General features: G+C 42.6%; 1 protein-coding gene across 1 annotated transcript; it reads left to right on the plus strand.

Annotated features, from left to right (window-relative positions):
- Positions 1-4844: 4844 nt before the first annotated feature.
- LOC311127827 (neuropeptide FF receptor 2-like) lies at positions 4845-21378 on the plus strand (the record flags this gene model as incomplete). Its single annotated transcript, XM_084159709.1, has 5 exons — positions 4845-5193; positions 18145-18244; positions 18412-18532; positions 18807-19577; positions 21361-21378. The coding sequence occupies 5 exons, from the start codon at positions 4845-4847 to the stop codon at positions 21376-21378; spliced, it is 1359 nt and encodes a 452-aa protein (XP_084015835.1).
- Between the last annotated feature and the right edge of the window lie 669 nt (positions 21379-22047).

The raw sequence follows: 22047 nt of genomic DNA on the forward strand, positions 1-22047 counted from the left end.
CTAGAATTGGCTTCCTATTTCGCAACAAAGCCTCCTTCACTCATGCTGCTAAACATGCCCTCGTAAAACTGACTATCCTACCGATCCTTGACTTCGGCGATGTCATTTACAAAATAGCTTCCAACACTCTACTCAGCAAATTGAATGTAGTCTATCACAGTGCCATCCGTTTTGTCACCAAAGCCCCATATACTACCCACCATTGTGACCTGTACGCTCTCGTTGGCTGGCCCTCACTACATATTGGTCGCCAAACCCACTGGCTCCAGGTTATCTATAAATCACTTCTAGGCAAATCCCTGCCTTATCTTAGATCATTGGTCACCATAGCAACACCCACCCGTAGTATACGTTCCAGCAGGTATATCTCACTGGTCATCCCCAAAGCCAACACCTCCTTTGGCCGCCATTCCTCCAGTTCTCTGCTGCAAATGACTGGAACGAACTGCAAAAATCTCTGAAGCTGGAGACACTTATCTCCCTCACTAACTTTAAGCATCAGTTGTCAGAGCAGCTTACGGATCACTGCACCTGTACACAGCCCATCTGTAATTAGCCCACCCAACTACCTCATCCCCATATTGTTATTTACATTGTTATTTATTTTGCTCATTTGCACCCCAGTATCTCTATTTGCACATCATCTTCTGCACATCTATCACTCCAGTGTTAATACTAAATTGTAATTATTTTGCACTATGGCCTATTTATTGCCTTACCTCCATAACTTACTACATTTGCACACACTGTATATATATTTTCTATTGCGTTATTGACTGTAGGTTTTGTTTATTCCATATGTAACTCTGTGTTGTTGTTGTTTTTATCGCACTGCTTTGCTTCATTACAGCACCACCACCACCCACACAGTAGGTGTGATCGCGTCACCTTTGCTCTCCTCTATAATACCTCTTTGGGCAACCTCTTGCAGCGCGAGAAACAGTGGGGCGTTGGGTGACACGCACTTTACTTCCCCGCCCTGTGCGCCTCCTCCCACCCCATTCTGCGCCTCTTGTGCTTGTTCGTGGATTTAGCTATTTGTGCTAAAGCGCGCGGAGCAACAGCAGGCTGTCGGTGTCTCTCCTCTCCGTCGTTGCGAAGTAGGCTACGGAGCATCTTCACATCAATGCTTTCTCATTAACAAGTGGCGCACATATATCTCTTTTGACTTTTGAGTCTTCCATAGTCACATTTTGGAAGGAAATATAATCAGTTGGACATCTTTTTCAAGTTGCTTAAGGTAAGATCTTTCTTGTTTTTCTTTTTTTAAGGATTTGCTGATTTGAAGAATCAATAAAAAAATCTTCACTGTTAGGTTAATATAACAAAAGCATATTTTAGTAGTGAATGTGAGCAGAAATTGTAGTAGCCTAATAATTACATGAAGTATGTTAGAAAATAATGATCAATCATCAATGTATTAGCCTACTTACTGAAAAGACTTTGCCTTTATTTAATTTAAAACGCATACAAATTGCCTCGTCTCTTCAAAGCGAGAGAACGACTGCCGTCCCGTGGTCCATAATCAACCTAATTATTGACGGTGCTTGATACTCTGCAACTGCAAATGTAAATGTTTGTGTAATTTGCTCCACTCTTGCAGAGTTGACTGACGGAGCTCAGAGCGAAGAGGGCTGGCCTACAGTGTATAGGACTGATCTTTCTGATCAATGGCAGATGGTATAGCAATCTACCCTCTCCCATCCACATAAGTTCACGATAGAGATTGGTACAATTCAATTTAGTTTATAGCTTGCTAGTTCAGGAACTGAAATTGAGTTTATGTGAATGTAATTAAATATGGACATTTCATTTAGACTATAGCTAGCTAGTTCAGGAACTGACGTTGAGTTTATGTGAATGTAATTAAATATGGACATTTCATTACATATTGAATATGAACATCTACATGAGTAGAATTTGAATTATTTCCATAACTGTCGTTGTCCATTGTCCTGTGGTGCTGAAGGTTGGAACCTAGGAACGCCGCTCTCCCGCTGTCCATGGTTCTGAAATGAAATCTCTCTTGATTTGTTCACATCGGACATTCTGTATACGTGCAGAGGGAGGGTGACTTACTGCTTGCTGCTCAGTCATCCTGCTTGTTGATCGTAATATCTTGTTCTTGTCCAGTTGTTGACTGACAACCTTCAAATAAAACGCCAACCCGTGCAGCAACAGAATTACGCCATGGCTTGACATTGTGGTGCCATATCTTAGCTGTCACAAAATTACGCCATGGCTTGACGTTTTAATTATGCCATGTGGTGCCGTATCTTAGTTGTCAGTCAAGCTGTCAGTATACTCTAATTATGCCAAAACATTTTCAAATGGCCCACCCAGCGAAGGGGAAACAGTGACACAATCTGAATGACCTAAAATAAAAAAATCCCTTATTGGTCAGGCCAACCCTAGCTGTACTGTGCATTTTTTCAGGTTCATGCTCTCATAGTCACACTTTTTAAAACAGAAATACAACCGAATTGTATGTTTTAATACCATAAAAATGCTTGAACCACATCAGGAAACTACTTTTGAGGTCTGGGAAAAAAATCTAAGAAATTTAGATTTTTGAGTGTAATTGCCTTTTAATTCAAGTGTGCAGACACCTAGCACTGTTGTTTGTTGATTAGCAGTGTTTCTGTTTTGTACATGAGAAGGAGTTTGCAAAAGAAATGGCCACTGGATTGATGCAAATGATATTCTGACAGGTAGGCATAGGCTTCATTGTAGCTAGTTAACATTTAAAAGGGGAGGTTTTTGGGAAAGCCTTTCCATCTATCAGAAGACAGTTAGACCCATCATTAGCATCCCTATATTTTTCCTGTTCCTTAATTGTTTGGCACCTGTATGTTTTACTTCATATTATGAGGCATGTCTTGCCTCGCTTTAAAGTAGCCTATAGCCAAAACTTCCTGTTCTATTGTTTTTCTTTAAACTTTATTTAATTGTCTAGCAGACAAAGGCATTATCTTAGTCATATTAGCAAGCCTTGTTAATTGAAATGGCATATACTTCCACTACATTACTTTGTGTGGGGATTAAGAAGTGAGTATAGGCAATGCCCACTGAAAAATAAGTGGGCATACTGCGTATACCTGCGTATACCCCCACTACACCACTGGGTTAAGGTTAGGGATACGGTTAAACTTAAGTTTAGGCATTCATTCAGAGTGGTTGAGTTAAGGGTTAAGGTTTGGGAAAGGCTTAAAACAAAAAACAAGTGCCTAGCACTGGGATTGAACATCTGGACCCAGATATCCCTGGAGACATCCCTGGAGATTATGCTGATTTGAAATTCAGAATGATTACTAGATTAGATTTCATCAGCAGGTCACTCACCTGTAGTTTGAGTTAAGAGGTGCTGAAGGTGCACTGACCTGGGAAATGAGCTGTTCATTTCCCAGATTGGTGGAGTTTGTCTCCATCCAATTAAAATTCCTCGCTTACTGTACTTCGGACTTCAAAACAACTTGACAATTCTGTCAATGTTTCACATGTGAAAGTTAATTAACAAAAGCCTTAAGGAGTGTACTTCATTTATCAATCATTAGCAGTTTAGAAACTTCAGAGAGAAAGGAGCTTGAAGTCAATAGTTATTCTCTCCAGTTGAGGAGAAATTGAGGCAGTTTCTGAGGCAGAGCTGATGTGATTGATGAATAACATTTTGATGCCAAGGTGCTCAGCGTGGGGTCCCAGCACACCAGCAGAATATAATCACTATGAAAAATACATTGACATTTTTCACTTCGCTCATTCTTTTGTCATCTGTGTTCGTGTGTGTTTGTGTGTGTGTGTGTGTGTGTGTTTGACTGAGTGTGTGAGAGACGGCATACACTTGACTGAATCATCACACAATCATCAAGGCAGAAAAAGGGTTCTTATTGATTTCTGGAGACTATGTTGTGTGTTATACGTAATAACCAATCAATATCCACTTCCTGTGAGTGTGGTATTGCCTGTTATTACCTTAGGATTGTAAAGACTCTAACCTGTCTAAGTATGGGCTCTCTTGATTGGATGATTTTGTAAAGAGGATGTTTTTAACAAGGTCTCAGCACACAGTCATTGTAATTGAAATCTAAATGACGTGAATGGAAAGGTTACGCCTCCGCCCATCCACTGTCACTGTTGCAGACACACACACACACACACACACACACACACACACACACACACACACAGAACGTACACACACACAGTACGTACACATTTTAGAAGATTATTCACATAAGGTTGTCACGAACGTTGAGAGACGGGTCAGACCAAGGTGCAGCGTGAAAAGCGTACATGTTTATTAAACTCAATAAACAAAACAAGAAACAACGTAACGTGAAGTCCTCAGGCTATACACATACAAGCCTAACACGGAACAAGATCCCACAACTAAGGTAGGCAAACAGGCTACTTAAGTATTATCCCCAATCAGAGACAACGAGCGACAGCTGTCTCTGATTGGGAATCACACCCGGCCAAACATAGACACACAACCTAGAACTGAAACATAGAAATAGACTAACTAGAACGTAAACATAGAATATATAACATAGAAACTCACGCCCTGACCAAACCAACTAAAGACAACAGGCCTCTCACGGCCAGGGCGTGACAAAGGTGCACTGTATGTCAATGGAAAGTGCCTTCAACGTTTCACCCCACCATAGAAAGATGGCTTTTAAAGTAGAAAAAAAAAGAAAAAAACAGAAGGTAACACACCATCTCAACCAGATGTAACAAATCATTTCACTATCTGAACAGCACAAAGAAACCCACAAACTAAAACTACCGTCTCTCCTCTCTCTCTCTCTCTCTCGCTCTCTCTCTTTCTGTCCTCAGATTCCACCATGAAGCAGACTCTGGATCCCATCAGCTCCATCAGCTCAGAAGACTGGAACACCACTTTCTTCAACTCGTCCAGGGACCTCCAGTATCCCCCATACCCCTACTCCCAACAGAACATCACCTACGTGGACCTCTACCTCCACAAGCCATCGGTGGCGGTAGTCTTCATTGTGTCTTACCTGCTCATCTTCCTGGTGTGCATGGTGGGGAATGGTGTTGTCTGTTTCATTGTGCTGCGGAGCAAGAACATGAGGACCGTCACCAACCTCTTTATACTCAACCTGGCCATCAGTGACCTACTGGTGGGCATCTTCTGCATGCCAACTACCCTGGTGGACAACATCATAACAGGTTAGTAGCCAAAGGCCTCTTAACCTAACCCTAGCCTCAAGCACAACCCCAACCCAAGCTTCATGTCCACACTCCGGCTCAACCCTAACCCTCAACCACAACCCTAACCCTAGCTTTATTATTTAAAAAAATGTAATGTTACCTTTATTTATACAGGTAAGTCAATTAAGAACAAATTCTTATTTACAATGACAACCTGTCAAACACATCAATAAACAACACATCAACAAACAACAATTATAGAATATCATTATTATCTACACAGAACAAAAATATGTAGCTCAGTTGGTAGAGCATGGCATTTGAAACGCCAGGGTTGTGGGTTCGATTCCCACGGGGGGCCAGTGTGAAAAAAAAAAATGTATGTATGCACTCATGTCTCCCTACCACAAAATACTGGTCTGACCTCTGAATTTTATTTAATAATATGAAAGATAGTTGAATGTAACTTCAACATAAACACTCCCATATGTATTTATTTGGACAGTGAAGCTAGAACTTTTGATTTGGCTCTATACTTCAGCATTTTGGATCAAATGTTTGTAGCTCAGTTGGTAGAGCATGGCATTTGAAATGCCAGGGTTGTGGGTTCGATTCCCATGGGGGGCCAGTATGAAAAATAAAAAAATTATGTATGCACTCACTAACTGTAAGTCGCTCTGGATAAGAGCGTCTGCTAAATGACTAAAATTATATATATAAAAATTTGAAAAGTAAAAAAAGAAAATATATATATATATAGATGCTACTTGTAAAATGTTGGTCCCATGTTTCATGAGCTGAATTAAAAGATCCCAGAAATGTTCTTTACGCACAAAAAGCTTGTTTCTCTCAAATTATGTGCACAAATTTGTTTACCTCCCTGTTAGTGAGCATTTCTCCTTTGCCAAGATAATCCATCCACTTGACAGGTGTGGCATATCAAGAAGCTGATGAAACAGCATGATTGTTACACAGGTGCACCTTGTGCTGGGGACAATACAAGTCCACTCTAAAATGTGCCGTTTTGTCACACAACACAATGCCACAGGTGTCTCAAGTTTTGATGGAGTGTGCAATTGGCATGTTGACTGCAGGAATGTCCACCAGAGCTGCTACCAGACAATTTTTCTATCAACATTGTTTTAGAGAATTTGGCAGTACATCCAACAACCGCAGACCACGTGTATGGCGTCATGTGGGCGAGTGCTTTGTTGATGTCAACGTTGTGAACCGAGTGCTCCATGGTGGCAGTGGGGTTATGCTATGGGCAGGAAAAAGCTACGGACAATGAACACAATTGCATTTTATGGATGGCAATTTGAATGCACAGAAATACCGTGACGAGATCCTGAGGCCCATTGTGAGGCCCATTTATTTTAGGGTATCTGTGACCAACAGATTAGGGCCCAATTAATTTATTTCAATTGACTGATTTCTTCATATGAACTGTAACTCAGTAAAATCTTTGAAATTGTTGCATGTTGCATTTATATTTTTGTTCAGTGTATATACATTGGGGGGAAAAAGTATTTAGTCAGCCACCAATTGTGAAAGTTCTCCCACTTAAAAAGATGAGAGAAGCCTGTAATTTTCAACATAGGTACACGTCAAATATGACAGACGAATTGAGGAAAAAAAATCCAGAAAATCACATTGTAGGATTTTTAATGAATTTATTTGCAAATTATGGTGGAAAATAAGTATTTGGTCAATAACAAAAGTTTCTCAATACTTTGTTATATACCCTTTGTTGGCAATGACACAGGTCAAACGTTTTCTGTAAGTCTTCACAAGGTTTTCACACACTGTTGCTGGTATTTTGGCCCATTCCTCCATGCAGATCTCCTCTAGAGCAGTGATGTGGTGGAAAATAAGTATTTGGTCACCTACAAACAAGCAAGATTTCTGGCTCTCACAGACCTGTAACTTCTTCTTTAAGAGGCTCCTCTGTCCTCCACTCGTTACCTGTATTAATGGCACCTGTTTGAACTTGTTATCAGTATAAAAGACACCTGTCCACAACCTCAAACAGTCACACTCCAAACTCCACTATGGCCAAGACCAAAGAGCTGTCAAAGGACACCAGAAACAAAATTGTAGACCTGCACCAGGCTGGGAAGACTGAATCTGCAATAGGTAAGCAGCTTGGTTTGAAGAAATCAACTGTGGGAGCAATTATTAGGAAATGGAAGACATACAAGACCACTGATAATCTCCCTCGATCTGGGGCTCCACGCAATATCTCACCCCGTGGGATCAAAATGATCACAAGCAAAAATCCCAGAACCACACGGGGGGACCTAGTGAATGACCTGCAGAGAGCTGGGACCAAAGTAACAAAGCCTATCATCAGTAATACACTACGCCGCCAGGGACTGAAATCCTGCTGTGCCAGACGTGTGCCCCTGCTTAAGCCAGTACATGTCCAGGCCCGTCTGAAGTTTGCTAGAGTGCATTTGGATGATCCAGAAGAGGATTGGGAGAATGTCATATGGTCAGATGAAACCAAAATATAACTTTTTGGTAAAAACTCAACTCGTCGTGTTTGGAGGACAAAGAATGCTGAATTGCATCCAAAGAACACCATACCTACTATGAAGCATGGGGGTGGAAACATCATGCTTTGGGGCTGTTTTTCTGCAAAGGGACCAGGACGACTGATCCATGTAAAGGAAAGAATGGGGCCATGTATCGTGAGATTTTGAGTGAAAACCTCCTTCCATCAGCAAGGGCATTGAAGATGAAACGTGGCTGGGTCTTTCAGCATGACAATGATCCAAAACACACCGCCCGGGCAATGAAGGAGTGGCTTCGTAAGAAGCATTTCAAGGTCCTGGAGTGGCCTAGCCAGTCTCCAGATCTCAACCCCATAGAAAATCTTTGGAGGGAGTTGAAATTCCGTGTTGCCCAGCGACAGCCCCAAAACATAACTGCTCTAGAGGAGATCTGCATGGAGGAATGGGCCAAAATACCAGCAACAGTGTGTGAAAACCTTGTGAAGACTTACAGAAAACGTTTGACCTGTGTCATTGCCAACAAAGGGTATATAACAAATTATTGAGAAACTTTTGTTATTGACCAAATACTTATTTTCCACCATAATTTGCAAATAAATTCATTACAAATCCTACAATTTGATTTTCTGGATATCTTTTCTCATTTTGTCTGTCATAGTTGACGTGTACCTATGATGAAAATTACAGGCCTCTCTCATCTTTTTAAGTGGGAGAACTTGCACAATTGGTGGCTGACTAAATACTTTTTTTCCCCACTGTATACACATAATTTACACAATACATGGAAAGCAAACACGAAAAACAAAACACAATCATATGAAACAAACACATTTTTCAGAAAAAAGGCATCCGCCTGAATTACCTAGAGCAGGGCTGTCCAACCCTGTTCCTGGAGAGCTATCCCCCTGTAGTTTTTGCTCCAACCCCAGTTGCAACTAACCTGTTTCAGCTTATCAACTAGCTAATTATTAGTATCAGGTGCGCTAGATTAGGGTTGGAGTGAAAACCTACAGGACGATAGCTCTCCAGGAACAGGGTTGAAGAGCCCTGGCCTAGAGGCACCAAATCCACAAAATGTAAGGACTTTTGGAGATCATTCCACGAGAGGCATAAAATCTAAAGGCAAATTAACCTAACTGAAGTGATCTCCAGTGTTAGCAATCACTCAGTACGGGTCTGATAACTTATACAGTGCATTCGGAAAGTATTCAGACCCCTTGACTTTTTCCACATTTTGTTATGTTACAGCAGGGTTCTTCAATTCCGGTCCTGGAGGGCCGAAACACCTCTGTTTTTCATCCTCTCCTTCTAATCAGGGGCTAATTCAGACCTGGGACACCAGGTGAGTGCAATTAACTACCAGGTAGAAATAAAAAACAGAAGTGTTTCGGCCCTCCAGGACCGGAATTGAATAACCCTGTGTTACAGCCTTACTCTAAAATGGAATAAAAAAAAATCCTCATCAATCTACACACAATACCCCATAATGACAAAGCGGAAACAGGTTTTTTGAAATTTTAGCAAATTTATAAAAAAAACTGAAAGAGAAATACCTTAAGTATTCATACCCTTTGCTATGAGACTCGAAATTGAGCTCAGGTGCATCCTGTTTCCATTGATCATCCTTGAGATGTTTCTACAACTTGATTGGAGTCCACCTGTGGTAAATTCAATTGATTGGACATGATTTGGAAAGGCACACACCTGTCTATGTAAGGTCCCACAGTTGACAGTGCATGTCAGAGTAAACACCAAGCCATGAGGTCGAAGGAATGGTCCGTAGAGCTCCGAGACAGGATTGTGTCAAGGGACAGATCTGGGGAAGGTTACCAAAACATTTCTGCAGTATTGAAGGTCCCCAATAACACAGTGGCCTCCATCAATCTTTAAATGGAAGAAGTTTGGAAACACCAAGACTCTTCACAGAGTTGGCTGCCCGGCCAAACTGAGCAATCGGGGGAGAAGGGCCTTGGTCAGGGAGGTGACCAAGAATCCGATAGTCACTCTGACAGACCTCTAGATCCAACTCCAAAACAGAGGAGTCTGAAATGCTTACACTTAGCTACAGGAGACGGTAAAATCCAGCTGTACGCGGTCTGTTAAGAACAGCATTAACACTGTGGTCCCGAAATAAAACACTTAAAACAATGGTTTTAAAGGTATAAAATGTAAGTGTCTTAGAAATATAAAATGTATAGTGCATTGAGTTGGTCAACTGACTAGGTATCCCCTTTCCAGAAGTGTTTTTAAAAATGATTAAGCAGAGAGAACAGACTGTGACTTGGGTGGCTATAGTCTTTGACTATTTTTTGTCCCTTCCTCTGACACCGCCTGGTATAGAGGTAATGGATGGCAGGGAGCTGGGCCGTACCCATTACCCTCTGTAGCGCCTTGCAGTCAGATGCAGAGCAGTTGCCATACCAAGCGGTGATGTAGCCAGTCAAGATGCTCTTGATGGTGCAGCTTTAGAACTTTTTGAGGATCTGAGGGCCCATGCCAAATCTTTTCAGCCTCCTGAGGGGGAAAAAGGCATTGTCATGAATGGGGTGTGCTCGGCCCTCCGTTTCCTGTAGTCCACGATCAGCTCCTTTGTCTTGCTGACGTTGAGGGAGAGGTTGTTGTCCTGGCACCACATTGACAGGTCTCTGACCTCCCTGTAGGCTGTCTCATCGTCGTTGGTGATCAGGCCTACCACCGTCGTGTCATCAGCAAACTTAATGATGGTATTGGAGTCGTGTGCAGCCTCACAGTTGTGGGTGAGTACAGGAGGGGGCTAAGCACCCACCCCTGAGGGGCACCCGTATTGAGGGTCAGCGTGGAGGATGTATTGTTGCCTACCCTCACCACCTGTAGGCGGCCCGTCAGAGGGTCCAGTATCCAATTGCAGAGGGAGGTGTTTAATCCCAGGGTCCTTACTTTAGTGATGAGCTTGGAGGGCACTATGGTGTTGAACGCTGAGCTGTAGTCAATGAACAGCATTCTCACGTAGGCATTCCTTTTGTCCAGGTGGGAAAGGGAAGTGTGGAGTGCAATAGAGATTGTGTTATCTGTGAATACTTTCAGCAAATCAGATCACGCCTCCATTCTGCTCCTCCCTTCCTATAGGCAGAAACTTAAACAGGAAGTACACTTGGTAAGGGCTGTTCAACGTTGGTCTGACCAATTGGAATCTATGCTTCAGTATTGTTTTGATCACGCGGACTGGGATACAGTGGGGGAAAAAAGTATTTAGTCAGCCACCAATTGTGCAAGTTCTCCCACTTAAAAAGATGAGAGAGGCCTGTAATTTTCATCATAGGTACACGTCAACTATGACAGACAAATTGAGATTTTCTTTTCCAGAAAATCACATTGTAGGATTTTTTATGAATTTATTTGCAAATTATGGTGGAAAATAAGTATTTGGTCACCTACAAACAAGCAAGATTTCTGGCTCTCACAGACCTGTAACTTCTTCTTTAAGAGGCTCCTCTGTCCTCCACTCGTTACATCTATTAATGGCACCTGTTTGAACTTGTTATCAGCATAAAAGACACCTGTCCACAACCTCAAACAGTCACACTCCAAACTCCACTATGGCCAAGACCAAAGAGCTGTCAAAGGACACCAGAAACAAAATTGTAGACCTGCACCAGGCTGGGAAGACTGAATCTGCAATAGGTAAGCAGCTTGGTTTGAAGAAATCAACTGTGGGAGCAATTATTAGGAAATGGAAGACATACAAGACCACTGATAATCTCCCTCGATCTGGGGCTCCACGCAAGATCTCACCCTGTGGGGTCAAAAAGATCACAAGAATGTTGAGCAAAAATCCCAGAACCACACGGGGGGACCTAGTGAATGACCTGCAGAGAGGTGGGACCAAAGTAACAAAGCCTACCATCAGTAACACACTACGCCGCCAGGGACTCAAATCCTGCAGTGCCAGACGTGTCCCCCTGCTTAAGCCAGTACATGTCCAGGCCCGTCTGAAGTTTGCTAGAGTGCATTTGGATGATCCAGAAGAGGATTGGGAGAATGTCATATGGTCAGATGAAACCAAAAATATAACTTTTTGGTAAAAACTCAACTCGTCGTGTTTGGAGGACAAAGAATGCTGAGTTGCATCCAAAGAACACCATACCTACTGTGAAGCATGGGGGTGGAAACATCATGCTTTGGGGCTGTTTTTCTGCAAAGGGACCAGGATGACTGATCCATGTAAAGGAAAGAATGAGTGGGGCCATGTATCGTGAGATTTTGAGTGAAAACCTCCTTCCATCAGCAAGGGCATTGAAGATGAAATGTGGCTGGGTCTTTCAGCATGACAATGATCCCAAACACACCGCCCGGGCAACGAAGCAGTGGCTTCGTAAGAAGCATTTCAAGGTCCTGGAGTGGCCTAGCCAGTCTCCAGATCTCAACCCCATAGAAAATCTTTGGAGGGAGTTGAAAGTCTGTGTTGCCCAGCGACAGCCCCAAAACATCACTGCTCTAGAGGAGATCTGCATGGAGGAATGGGCCAAAATACCAGCAACAGTGTGTGAAAACCTTGTGAAGACTTACAGAAAACGTTTGACCTGTGTCATTGCCAACAAAGGGTATATAACAAAGTATTGAGAAACTTTTGTTATTGACCAAATACTTATTTTCCACCATAATTTGCAAATAAATTCATTAAAAATCCTACAATGTGATTTTCTGGATTTTTTTCCCTCATTTTGTCTGTCATAGTTGACGTGTACCTATGATTAAAATTACAGGCCTCTCTCATCTTTTTAAGTGGGAGAACTTGCACAATTGGTGGCTGACTAAATACTTTTTTTCCCCACTGTATGTTCCGGGTTACCTCTGAGAATAACATTGACGTATACACTGACTCTGTGACTGAGTTCAACAGCAAGTACATAGAGGATGTTGTTCCCACTGGGACAATTAGAATTTATCCAAACCCAAAACCGTGGATAGATGGCAGCATTCTCGCAAAAGAAAGAGCGTGAACCACTGCATTTAAAGACGGCAAGGTGACTAGGAACATGGACGAGTACAAACAGTCCAGCTATGCCCTCCGTAAGGCAATCAAACAGGCAGAACGTCAATACAGAGACAAAGTGGAATCGCAATTCAACAGCTCATACACGAGACGTATGTGGCAGGGACTCCAGACATTCACAGATTATAAAGGGAAAACCAGCCATGTCGCTGAAAAGCTAGAGATTGTGTCATCTGTGAATCTGATAGGGCTGTATGTGAATTGGAGTGCGTCCAGGATGTCTGGGATGATGGTGTTGATGTGAGCCATGGCCAGCTTTTCAAAGAATTTCATGGCTACAGATGTGAGTGCTACGGGCAATAGTCATTTAGACAGGTTACCTTGACGTTCTTGGGCACAGGTACTTTGGTGGTCTGCTTGAGACCTGTGGGTATTATCGACTGGGTCAGGGAAAGGTTGAAAATGTCAGTGATTACGCGTCCTGCTAATCCGTCTGGCCCTGCGGCCTTGTGAATGTTAACCTGTTTAATGGTTTTACACACATCGGCTACGGAGAGCGTGATCCCACAGTCGTCCGGAACAGCTGTGTCAAGCCTGCTCTCGCTCCCACTCCCTGGCACTCGATGGCTGCCCATCATTACGCACACCTGTTACCATCATTACGCGCATCAGCGCTCATTGGACTCACCTGGACTCCTTCACTTTGTTGATTGCCCTTCCTTTATCTGTCTGTTCCTCTGTTTGATCCCCGTGTCAGCATTGATGTTGTTTCGTTTCCCCTGTCCAGACGCTGTGTGTGTTTTTTCCCATGTCTTTTATTTATTAAATCATCATCCTGTACTTGCTTCCCATCTCCCAGCGTCTGTCGAACCGAGAGCGTTACAAGCTGTTGCTCTCATGCATGGTTCAGTGTAGCGAGCATAGAGGCATTTAGCTCCTCTGGTAGGCTCGTGTCACTGGGCGGGACGCGGCTGGGTTTCCCTTTGTAATCTATGATAGTTTGCAAGCCCTGCCACATCAGACGAGCATCAGAGTAGGATTAGATTTTAGTCCTGTATTGATGTTTTGCCTTTTCGATGGTTCGTTGGAGGGCATAGGATGATTTATTATAAGTGTCCAGATTTGTGTCCTGCTCCTTGAAAGTGGAAGCTCTAGCATTGCTCAGTGTGGATGTTGCCTGTAATCCATGGCTTCTGGTTAGGATTTGTATGTACGGTCAATGTGGGGACTATGTCGTCGATGCACTTATTAATGAAGTCGGTGACTGATATGGTAAACTCCTCAATGCCATCGAATGAATCCCAGAGCATATTACAATCTGTGCCAGCGAAACATCGGACCACTTCCGTATTGAACGCGTCACTGGTACTTCCTGTTTGAGTTTTTGCTTGTAAGCAGGAATTAAGAGGATGGAGTATTGGTCAGATTTGCCAAATGGAGGGCAAGGGAGAGGTTTGTATGCGTCTCTGTGTGTAGAGTTGAGGTGATCTAGAGTTTTTTCGCCTCTAGTTGCACAGGAGACTTGCTGGTAGAAATTAGGTAAAACGAATTTCAGTTTCCCTGCATTAAAATCCCTGGCCACTAGGAATGCCGCATTTGGGTGAGCATTTTGATGTTTGCTTATGGCCTTATACAGCTTGCTGAGTGCGATCTTAGTGGCAGCATCTGTTTGTGGTGGTAACAGCTACGAAAATTATAGATGAACAAAATAAAAATCTTATGAAAAAGGTATATATCATGCAGTTTCATAAGCATTGACAAAAATGTATATGGACTGAGCAAGGGAATACTTGGAAAGACAAGCAGAGTGATTGGAAACTGTGTAATAGACGTTGGGCAAATATACAGTTGAAGTCGGAAGTTTACATACACCTTAGCTAAATACATTTAAATTCCATTTTTCACAATTCCTGACATTTAATCCTAGTAAAAACTCACTGTCTTAGGCCAGTTAGAATCACCACTTTATTTTAAGAATGTGAAATGTCAGAATAATAGTAGAGAGAATGATTTATTTCAACTTTTATTTCTTGGGTCAGAAGTTTACATACACTCAATTAGTATTTGGTAGCATTGCCTTTAAATTGTTTAACTTGGGTCAAAACATTTCAGGTAGCCTTCCGCAAGCTTCCCACAATAAGATGGGTGAATTTTGGCCCATTCCTCCTGACAGAGCTGGTGTAACTGAGTCAGGTTTGTAGGCCTCCTTGCTCACACATGCTTTTTCAGTTCTGCCCACAAATGTTCTATAGGATTGAGGTCAGGGCTTTGTGATGGCCACTCCATTACCTTGACTTTGTTGTCCTTAAGCCATTTTGCCACAACTTTGGAAGTATGCTTGGGGTCATTGTCCATTTGGAAGACCCATTTGCGACCAAGCTTTAAATTCCTGACTGATGTCTTGAGATGTTGCTTCAATATATCCACATAATTTTCCTTCCTCATGATGCCATCTATTTTGTGAAGTGCACCAGTCCCTCCTGCAGCAAAGCACTGATGCTGCCACCCCCGTGCTTCACGGTTGGGATGGTGTTCTTTGGCTTGCAAGCATCCCCCTTTTTCCTCCAAACATAACGATGGTCATTATGGCCAAACAGTTCTATTTTTGTTTAATCAGACCAGAGGAAATTTCTCCAAAAAGTACGATCTTTGTCCCCATGTGCAGTTGCAAACCGTGGTCAGGCTTTTTTATGGCGGTTTTGGAGCAGTGGCTTCTTCCTTGCTGAGCGGCCTTTCAGGTTATGTCGATATAGGACTCGTTTTACTGTAGATATAGATACTTTTGTATCTGTTTCCTCCAGCATTTTCACAAGGTCCTTTGCTGTTGTTCTGGGATTGATTTGCACTTTTCGCATCCAAAGTACGTTCATCTCTAGGAGACAGAACGCGTCTCCTTCCTGAGCGGTATGATGGCTGCGTGGTTCCATGGTGTTTATACTTGCGTACTATTGTTTGTACAGATGAACGTGGTACCTTCAGGCGTTTGGATATTGCTCCCAAGGATGAACCAGACTTGTGGAGGTCTACAATATTTTTTCTGAGGTCTTAGCTGATTTCTTTTGATTTCCCCATGATGTCAAGCAAAGAGGCACTGAGTTTGAAGGTAGGCCTTGAAATACATCCACAAGTACACCTCCAATTGACTCAAATTATGTCAATTAGCCTATACAGTTTGCCAAATGCAAAGCAAATACATCATTTTCTGGAATTTTCCAAGCTGTTTAAAGGCACAGTCAGCTTAGTGAATGCAAACTTTTGACCCACTGGAATTGTGATACAGTGAATTATAAGTGAAATAATTTGTCTGTAAACAAAATTACTTGTGTCATGCACAAGGTAGATGTCCTAACCGACTTGCCAAAACTATAGTTTGTTAACAAGACATTTGTGGAGTGGTTGAAAAACGAGTTTTAATGACTCCAACCTAAGTATATGTAAACTTCCGACTTCAACTGTACATGGACATAGTACTTCAATTAATCAATCACCTAACCTAACCAAACCTACATGTACATATTACCTCAATCAATCACCCCAACTACCACATACCCCAGTACACTGACTCAGTACCGGTACTCCTTGTATATAACCTGTATATAGCCTCGTTATTTATATTTTATTGTGTTATTTTATAGTGTTACTTCTATTTTCTTTTTATCTATTTGTCAATTTTCTACTTTTTAACTGCATTGTTGGGAAAGGGGCTTGTAAGTAAGCATTTCACAGTAAATGCTACACTTGTTGTATTCAGCGCATCTGACAAATAACATTGTATTTGAAAAGAGATTCAACCTCAGAATCCACTTCACATGACTCATTATTTGTCCCAGATACAGTGAGGGAAAAAAGTATTTGATCCCCTGCTGATTTTGTACGTTTGCCCACTGACAAAGACATGATCAGTCTATAATTTTAATGGTAGGTTTATTTGAACAGTGAGAGACAGAATAACAACAACAAAATCCAGAAAAACGCATGTCAAAAATGTTAGAAATTGATTTGCATTTAAATGAGGGAAATAAGTATTTGACCCCTCTGCAAAACATGACTTAGTACTTGGTGGCAAAAGCCTTGTTGGCAATCACAGAGGTCAGACGTTTAATGTAGTTGGCCACCAGGTTTGCACACATATCAGGAGGGATTTTGTCCCACTCCTCTTTGCAGATCTTCTCCAAGTCATTAAGGTTTCGAGGCTGACGTTTGGCAACTCGAACCTTCAGCTCCTTCCACAGATTTTCTATGGGATTAAGGTCTGGAGACTGGCTAGGCCACTCCAGGACCTTAATGTGCTTCTTCTTGAGCCACTCCTTTGTTGCCTTAGCCGTGTGTTTTGGGTCATTGTCATGCTGGAATACCCATCCACGACCCATTTTCAATGCCCTGGCTGAGGGAAGGAGGTTCTCACCCAAGATTTGACGGTACATGCCCCGTCCATCGTCCCTTTGATGCGGTGAAGTTATCCTGTCCCCTTAGCAGAAAAACATCCCCAAAGCATAATGTTTCCACCTCCATGTTTGACGGTGGGGATGGTGATCTTAGGGTCATAGGCAGCCTTCCACCTCCTCCAAACACGGCAAGTTGAGTTGATGCCAAAGAGCTCGATTTTGGTCTCATCTGACCACAACACTTTCACCCAGTTCTCCTCTGAATCATTCAGATGTTCATTGGCAAACTTCAGACGGCCCTGTATATGTGCTTTCTTGAGCAGGGGGACCTTGCGGGTGCTGCAGGAGTTCAGTCCTTCACGGTGTAGTGTGTTACCAATTGTTTTCTTGGTGACTATGGTCCCAGCTGCCTTGAGATCATTGACAAGATCCTCCCGTGTAGTTCTGGGCTGATTCCTCACCGTTCTCATGATCATTGCAACTCCACGAGGTGAGATCTTGCATGGAGCCCCAGGCCGAGGGAGATTGACAGTTCTTTTGTGTTTCTTCCATTTGCGAATAATCGCACCAACTGTTGTCACCTTCTCACCAAGCTGCTTGGCGATGGTCTTGTAGCCCATTCCAGCCTTGTGTAGGTCTACAATCTTGTCCCTGATATCCTTGGAGAGCTCTTTGGTCTTGGCCATGGTGGAGAGTTTAGAATCTGATTGATTGATTGCTTCTGTGGACAGGTGTCTTTTATACAGGTAACAAGCTGAGATTAGGAGCACTCCCTTTAAGAGTGTGCTCCTAATCTCAGCTCGTTACCTGTATAAAAGACACCTGGCAGCCAAAAATCGTTCTGATTGAGAGGGGGTCAAATACTTATTTCCCTCATTAAAATGCAAATCAATTTATAACATTTTTGACATGCGTTTTTCTGGATTTTTTTGTTGTTATTCTGTCTCTCACTGTTCAAATAAACCTACCATTAAAATGATAGACTGATAATTTCTTTGTCAGTGGGCAAATGTACAAAATCAGCAGGGGATCAAATACTTTTTTCCCTCACTGTATCTCCTGTTCTTGTATATTCTAAATATGTCTCCTTTGACAGGCTGGCCTTTTGGAAGTTTAGTGTGTAAGCTGAGTGGGATGGTTCAAGGCATATCAGTGTCAGCTTCAGTCTTTACTCTGGTGGCGATAGCTGTAGACAGGTGAGGTTTCTTTCAACTGATTCAATAATTTTATTAAATTAATTGTGTGTGTTTGTATGTGTGTTTAGACAATTTCAACGCAATTTCACAGCACAACAGACAATTTCACAATACAGAGATTTTTTTCACAGAGAATGCACTTCCCCCCTCACCTCTCTTTTGGACAGGTTCCGTTGCATCGTGTACCCCTTCAAGCAGAAGCTGACAATCTCCACCTCCACACTGATCATCATCATCATCTGGGTGCTGGCTATCTCCATAATGTGTCCCTCAGGGGTCATGCTCCAGGTACACTGTCTAATGCTGGTGCATGTCAGGTTTTATTAATCAATGGATTTGAGAGGGACACATCAAAATGTCAGGTTTAACATCAATGTAAAGAGTAAGCATCAGACACATTTTCATCCCTGTCTATTTTTTAAAATTGTGACTCCATCTGTCAATTTGAGTGTACATAGAGTTTAGTTTGCTGCAAAAAATGTATGGTTTGCCAATTTGCCTCATTGAGGATATTAACGTAAATCTAAATGAAGTTAATCTAGTTTTTGAAAATATTTCCAAGGTGACCAAGGAGCAGCGTGTCCTTATCCTACTGGGGGACGGCTACAACAACACCCGCCCCTTCTACTGGTGCCGTGAGAACTGGCCCAATCAAGAGATGAGGAAGATCTACACCACCGTCCTATTCGCTAACATCTACCTAGCCCCATTGTCACTCATTGTCATCATGTATGCCCGCATCGGATTCACCCTCTTTAAGACGGCCGTACCCTCCTCCGGCGGGTGCAGTGGTAGTGGCAGCAGCGGTGGGACGAAACCCAGCCTGGACAACCACCGTCAGTCGAAGAAGAAGAAGAGGGTGATCAAGATGCTGTTGGTGGTGGCGCTGCTCTTCATCCTGTCATGGCTGCCGCTGTGGACGCTGATGATGCTGAGCGACTACGCCAGCCTGACGGCGAGCCAGCACCGCATCATCAACATCTACGTGTACCCGCTGGCCCATTGGCTGGCCTTCTTCAACTCCTCCGTCAACCCCATCATCTACGGCTTCTTCAATGAGAACTTCCGACGGGGGTTCCAGGCTGCGTTTAATTTCCAGCTGTGCTCCGCAGTCATTGAGCGCCAGAAGACCTACTCGCATCGTATCCAAGGCAACGCAGTGTTACCAGTGAACCTGCACCTGCCCACCGGGCCCGGCTCAGGGGGGTCGGGATTGGCTTTGGTGAACAGGAAGGGGCTGGGCCGGGAGGAAGTTGTTGGGCGGACGTCTGGCGGGCGATCATCTGGGAGCGACGTGAAGGAGCAGGATCTGATCATGGAGGATCTGGAGAAGGTATCCCAGATTTGAACATTTCATACATACTGTATGTGCCATTGGGACATGTAGAGGACAGATTTAAACATTTGATACATACTGTATGTGCCATTGGGACATGTAGAGGACAGATTTAAAGATGCGATTTTAACACACATACTGTACTGTACATGCCATAGAGAGACAAACTGGAGTATTTATCTCAGATTTAAACATGACATTTAAACATGTAATGTTACATTTACTGTAATACCCATACTGTGCTATAGACATTCAGGAAATGCAGAAGGTATCCCAGACACACATACTGTACCTGCCATAGAAACCTGCAGAGGCAGACTACACTAAGACCCTCATTCCCAAATAGTGTACCTGGAGAAGATATCCCAGATTTAAACACTGAATTTAAACATGTACTGTAACACATATATTTAACGTGCCATTGCCCATTGGGACCGGTCTGAGGAGCCAGACCCTGCACTGAGCACAGAAGATACAGGCTGGGTCCCAAATGGCACCCTATTCCCTAAGTTCTTGCAACAACTTGCCATGTAGAGGATTGTGGGTAATTCCATTTTTTTTTTTAATGATACTTTTACACAATATTATATGCATGTTTGAAGAAAGAAAACTATATTTCTATATTAATATTAAGCAGTTTGTTGTGCTATGAGGGGTACTGGATCATGGTACACGGATATAAAAGCTGTCAGGCAAATTGACGTTCAAAGATGACACCAGACATTCCCAACATCAACAATGTCATGTGCACCACCCTTAATGAAAGAGGCAAATGCAACATTCAACACTGCTTGCAGCTCTACCGCCACTTAGGCTACTGCTAGTGGATTGAGCACTATGCTCAACAATGCCTGCGAAAGTGGGTTAAAACGACTGATAATCAAAAACATAAAACAATGTTAAAACAATAAGACACAATCACCGAAAGTAACTAATCAAAAAGATTAACTAGATCTAACAGATAATAACAGCTTTGGAATTGATCAAATTAAGTTGGATCTAAGACATTTTTTAGATGCTGGACTTGTGAAACACCAAATGTTAAGTATATTATACATAAGAATACCTCATGTTGGAAGTACTCAAAAAGCTTATGCAAATTGTTGAAACATTTTTTAAAAGTACATTTACATCATTTAGGAGACGCTCCTATCCAGAGCAACTCACAAGAGCAAAGAGTGTTAAGTGCCTTGCTCAAGAGGACATCGACAGATTTTTCACATAGCCACCTCTGGGATTCGAACCAGTGACCTTTTGGTGCTTTAAAAAAACCTTTTGGTCACTGCTCTTAACCGCTAGGCTACCTGCCACCAAACTGGTACAATATTTTTGACAGTGCAGGCACATCTCTGCTTAGCAGAAGTATGTACACTCTGTCTAAATATCTCTTTCTGAGTGTCACAAATATGTTTCATTATTGTGTCTGTGTTTAGTGGAGGGTAGATCAATCCATACAGGGACACTGATTGTGGAGTACAGGGAAGATGATTACCAGGGAATTCTTTTTATAAGCAATTCTTGATTATGTTCTATTATATGCCAATCTCTCTATGGGGAAAGTCTGATTGGAAAAGACAACATTAACTATAGATCTGAGCATCATCTTGTATTATACTGCACTTTGATTGTCTTGTCTCGAACATTGCTTTCCATTTGCTTGCACCAAAAATACAATCTTCCATTCCAGTACCTCTTTTGTATTGATAACCATAATTAGGACATATTGTTCTTAAACTGATGTTTAAGGGGGCACATGTTCTCCTTTCTCTTCCTACCGCAGGTTATATATGACCTATGAGACACACTTAATGTCACAAAAAATGGTGCAGTCAACCTTCATTCAGCTGTGCAGTAGCCAGTGGACATCAATTTCCTCATGGCTCTTTAGGGCCATGACTGACTGGTGACATTTAAGGATGACATCTCACACTTAAGAGGGACATCTTATTGAATGTCACATAATATGCGTGGATTCATCCTTACAGGTGGACAATAGAGTACCTGTGTCTCTTGCTGGACTGTGCTCAGTCAAAGAGGGGAGTCGGAGGCTGGATGGATGCAGGGGGGCACTTGCTGTGCTCCACACCTCTCAGTCAAAGGGAGGGGCACTTAGAGCCGAGGCTGAGGCTGACGCAGTGACTGCCTATTCAGTTGCCTTGGGACTGATCAGAACATGACAAGAGACCATGCAGGGATGAGAGATGCCTCCTGCTACTGCACACGTAAACAGACAGGAGGATTGGGAATAAAAAGGAACAGAATCAACCAACCAACGACCAACAATGAACCAATGTACTTATTGGATACAGTGAAGGATATGATTTTATGTTGTTGTTTTGTTTGTACTTTAATAGTGATTGTGAATCATTCTTTTTAACGATGAGTGTCTTGCGCCAGAATGTTATGCTGCTTTTCTTTGTGCCAAAATATAGTAAGCTCTTCTGCAGAACAGGAACAGTTGTTCTGA

This window comes from Coregonus lavaretus, assembly GCF_964263955.1.
Source record: "Coregonus lavaretus genome assembly, chromosome: 4".
NCBI lineage: Eukaryota > Metazoa > Chordata > Actinopteri > Salmoniformes > Salmonidae > Coregonus > Coregonus lavaretus.